Here is a 4,884-nt window from a genome sequence, read left to right on the forward strand (position 1 = left end):
TGAGATTATGAGGTTGCATTTGATGCTAGCAAGAAGCTGCAGAAGAGGCCGGCTAATCATACACAAGGGCAGGCATTTTTTTGTGATGCAGTCCTTAAACTTCTGACTGCCCACTGTCGAGGGCCTTGCAAATTTGGGCAAGTGCTTCAGCCTACCCTAGTGGCGACGAGTTGGCCATGATCCCTTCATCCAATAATGGCAAACTTAACAACTTGTGAAAGAAATTCTGTTCAGATGGTTCACTAGAGAACAAATTCTTGACAACGGTCAATAAAGTTGCAATCCAAATCTCAATGATCGTGCTTATACTGCATGGAACCTTCACCACAGTTCTCTTTTATTTTCTACAAAGCCCTCATGGCATGGTTCCCTATTCATCAGCCAACGTCAGCTTCAACACTCTCAAAAGTTGGTATGTGCCCTCCCAGTTTTGTTTGTGCATTCAACCATCTCAATTTTGTGTAGATGCCATCATTTTGTCGGTGGCTTTGGTCTCTTACAAAAAAATCATGCACCTTGTTGTCAACCTCAATAAAAGCCTTAGCTGGTTCCTTCCAAGCATTTGCAAAATTTCTCAGCTCTTGTATTTTTACAGCATCTTCCCACATGTCAGCATCTAAGTATATTTTTGACATGTGCAAATATGCAAAAGCATATCCACCATCCATTTTGACAACCTGATTAAAGCAACATCTTCCCAATTGCACATCCCTATATCTCCTGCAATTACTTAGCAAAGACGTCCAGCCTATAATATTGGATTCAAATGGCATGAGAAGGAGCAAGTCTTCAGCTTCATTTAGATGGCCTGCACGGCCAAGAAGGTCAACTATGCAATTATAATGGTCAAGTTCTGGTACAATGCCATGGTCCACTCTCATGGCATTAAAGTACAAACAGCCTTTGTTAACAAAGCCCATATGACTGCATGCAGAGAGTACAGCAACATATGACACTTCATCTGGCTTCCAGCCTTCTTGTCGCATGTCTTCAAAATATTGTGAGGCTAATTTGTAATCGCCTTGTAAAGCATATCCTGCTACGACTGCGTTCCACGATGCTACATCATGTCTTGGTAATTTGCCAAAAACTCCACATGCAAGATCAAGGCGCCCACATTTGGCATACATGTCAATTAGACTGTTGCCAACTATTACCTCGGACTCAATGCCACTTTCGATTATCTGCACATGAATCAGCTTGCCCTGGTCTAGAGCTGCTAAGTCAGAACATGCCCCCAGGATGCTGACAAGCAAGACATTATCAGGCTTCTTGCCCTGTTGTTGCATTTGCTGGAACAGTCGCAAAGCCTCCTCAAACTGGCTGTTTTGTACATATCCTCCAATCACGGCACTCCAAGTCACCACATCACGATTTTGCAGTTTGTCAAATATAGTGCGGGCATCCACAAGGTTCCCACATTTGGCATATATGTCGATAAGCGTGCTCCAAACAAATTCATCAGCATCAAATCCACTTTCAATAATGTGGCCATGAACCATTTTTCCCTGCTCTAGGGATGGGATGCTCGAGCATGCTTTCAATATGCTAGCAAATGTGATATTGTCTGGCTTGTTGCCCCTTTGTTGCATTTCTTGAAAATGTTGGAGAGCTACTTGACCCTGCCCGTGCAGGGTATATCCAGATATCAATGCATTCCATGTCACCACGTCTTGATTTGGCAACTTTTCAAACACGTTGTGTGCATTCTCCAGGCTCCCACATTTTGCATACATGTCTATAATTGTGTTACCAATGCATAAATCAGACTCAAAGCCATGCTTGAGGACATGAGCGTGAAAAAGCTTACCTTGATCTAGGCATCTGATGCTTGCACATGCTTTAAGGATGCTAACAAATGTAACAGCATTTGGTTCCACATCATCCTGTTGCATCTGGCAGAAGAGATCAATAGCCTTCTCACCAAAACCATGCTCCACATATCCTGCAATCATTGCACTCCAGGTCACCACGCTCCGCTTTGGCAATTTCTGGAACACCCTGCAAGCATACTCTAGGCTTCCACATTTGATGTACATACTGATCAGGGTGTTGCCAACAGGCACATCAAATTCCAACCCTCCTCCTATGATGAGAGCATGAATCAGCTTCCCAGCATTGTGGTCAGCCGAAATGGAGCAAGCTTTGATGACAGCAACAAAAGCACAAGCATCTGGTAGAATATTTGACTGTTGCATCTTATGAAACAACATGATGGCCCGCTCACATTCCCCAAACTTGCAATGCGCTGTCACAATTGCACTCCATGCAAACACATTTGGTTCACGCAGTTTGCTGAAGACTTCCACTGCCTCAAACAAACTCCCACACGAAGCATACATGCGGATCAGGTGGCTTCCCAAGAAAACATTTGACTCGTATCCAATTCTAATAACTAGGCCATGCAGTTGTCTACCTGCTGCCAGGTCTCTTTTGCTAATGCACCCCTGCAAGAGACAGTAAAAGAAATTGGTTGACAGAGCTATTGCTTGACGGTCCATTCCCTCCACAGCAGGAGGACCTTCTGCACATCGACCCTGCCTCGAGCAAACTCCCACGCGAAGCATACATGCGGATCAGGTGGCTTCCCAAGATACATTTGACTCGTATACAAATCTAATACTAGGCCAGTTGTCTACCTGCTGCCGGGTCTCTTTAGCTAATGCACCCCTGCAAGAGACAGTAAAAGAAATTGGTTGACATTCCTTCCACAGCAGCTAAAGCTTCTGCACATCGACCCTGCTCAAATAGTTTGTTGAATCTCTAAAGAACCGCAGAGGCCATCGAAAACCTTCTCCCCCACCCTCCCTGCATATAAAATAACTGGGAACTTATGGCAATACTTTTTCTCTTTAGTTCCAGGTTTGAACTTATGGCAATGAAATCTACTTTCAAGTAGTTTTTAAATTTGTACACCTTTTCGCTGATCAAAAAATTTTGCAAGTCTGCATAGACATGATGTTGTCGTATAGTATGTATGGCAATTTAATAAAAGTTCCGAACCCAATAATTTAGACCTCCCAAGTTCACACCAAGCTCCGATGCACTTATGATTACGGGAGTCGTGCCATGCTTTCACGTTTCCAAAGCAGTTATGACCAACTATTAATCAAGGTTGCTGAGCAGCGATCTTCAGTGTGAATAAGAACCAAAACAGATAAGTTGATTAAAGCGGTTACTGGCCAGAGAAAATCAACGAACTTGTTGCAGGATGACCCATCAACATTTACATAGCTTGTGGATGCTTGTTTGATAAAAAAGAGAACACTGCGTAAGCTTTTAGGTTCACTTAAGGTTAAGGCACTATGTGACATAGGTCACATGTCGCCGCTTGGATCGAACACCGAGTGGGGACCGCTACTGAGTGGGGACCGCAAGACGGCCGTAAAAGGGGTGTGATAGGCTCCCGCTGATCACCTGCAGGCCTCCCTCGCCGCTTCCCTCCAACCAAAATGTACATAATTTTGGAACCATTTTTCCATTTCCAACATTTTTCCCTGGTCAATTTCAGTACTCAAGAAAAAAACCTAGGGTCCGGTAGGCCGCCAAAGCGGAATGAATGAAGAGAGTAATGTATAATATGTTGATTATAAATTTACGATGAAGAAAGGATGACAAGCCGGTGTTTGAAAAATACCTGACTATAAACTAAGCTAATAATAGTAGGCCCGACCAAATGGCGTATGTGTTTAAGCATTCCCTTCTTGCAAACACCTCGGCACACAAATAGAAAAAGAAGAATTTAGAATATGTAAAAGCAAAAGAAAACACATAACTTGAAATGGAAAACACATATATATATGTGTGTGTGTGTGTGTATTTTTTATATAACCACACATAGTGTGGATGGGGAGGCGGCGCGCTTCTTTTTCCAAATAGTTATAATCCGAGGGAATGGGTATCCGAGGGAACGGGCCCTTCCCCGTGCCCTGATGTTGTAATCGTTGAGAATATTAGCACCGAGATTGAGTATCGTGAATATGTAAGAGAATCATATATTATCTAAATCTCAATGAGTGTATATGTATTCCAACTCAAGCATCAACCAAATTCTTGTCATGATTTCTTCCGTCATTTTTTGAGTAAATCCTGTCTCTACCTCCAAAGCGGTTTCTCGATGTGAGCGATGTTGGAGAGAGAGGTCGGTAGAGCCAACATTAGCTAGACGATCCAAAGAGTTGAAGTTTGCGAAATATATAGATTTAAAGGCCTTCAAAAGTGCTCATGCCTTCCATCAAGAGCTTTTCATCCAAAAGCATGCTTTTCATCAAGTGTTGTAGGCCTTCACATCAAAATTAAATCCAAGGCTTATATTAGGACACGTTGTTGAGATATCGAGCTCCACTCGTGATATGCGAGGGTGACCGTTATGCATTTATGTCACCAACTTGTTAGCTGCAGATGCGTTTGGTACACCGCCCATGAATAATAGCTGGATGACAGCTATCCTTATGTACTTTAGTTTGTGGTTCAGTTAGTATGCCACCTCAGTTAGCTGCGTTTGGTTTGAGACCCACATATAGGGTTCTTCTATTTCTTTGTACCAGAGTTCTTTTGGCTTTCACAACTAAGAAGAGGAAAACTGTTTTCAGCCTCCACCTTTGTGTGTATTCCCCCATTGTGTATGTGACAAAGCCAAAAGTGAGACTCCTTCCTTCTCTCCCACTATCTTCACATGGTATCAGAGCCTGGTTTGTGGTAAGGAGCTCAAGAAAGCAAACCAAGTTCGCGGTGTCCTGGTAAGAGGACCAGTGTTGCTTTCCTTTTTCGAGTTTGGGAGCAAATCTCTGCAGGTAGCATAGCCGAAAAGTGCAAGAGTGCATTGTCTTAGATTGAGACGCCCTTCGCGGTGTGGCAAGAGGGCAGTATATGCTGCGGGTGACT

The 4,884-nt window shown here is 43.3% G+C and overlaps 1 protein-coding gene across 1 annotated transcript; it reads right to left on the reverse strand.

Annotated features, from left to right (window-relative positions):
* Positions 1–377: 377 nt before the first annotated feature.
* LOC147905426 (pentatricopeptide repeat-containing protein At3g13880-like) lies at positions 378–2,342 on the reverse strand. Its single transcript, XM_087381446.1, has one exon. It carries the CDS (start codon positions 2,340–2,342, stop codon positions 378–380), a length of 1,965 nt encoding a protein of 654 aa, XP_087237572.1.
* Positions 2,343–4,884: the final 2,542 nt, after the last annotated feature.

The sequence above is a fragment of the Dipteris shenzhenensis genome, chromosome 1, assembly GCF_047967505.1.
Source record: "Dipteris shenzhenensis isolate YYH24624 ecotype China chromosome 1, Dip_SZ_1.0, whole genome shotgun sequence".
Taxonomy (NCBI): domain Eukaryota; kingdom Viridiplantae; phylum Streptophyta; class Polypodiopsida; order Gleicheniales; family Dipteridaceae; genus Dipteris; species Dipteris shenzhenensis.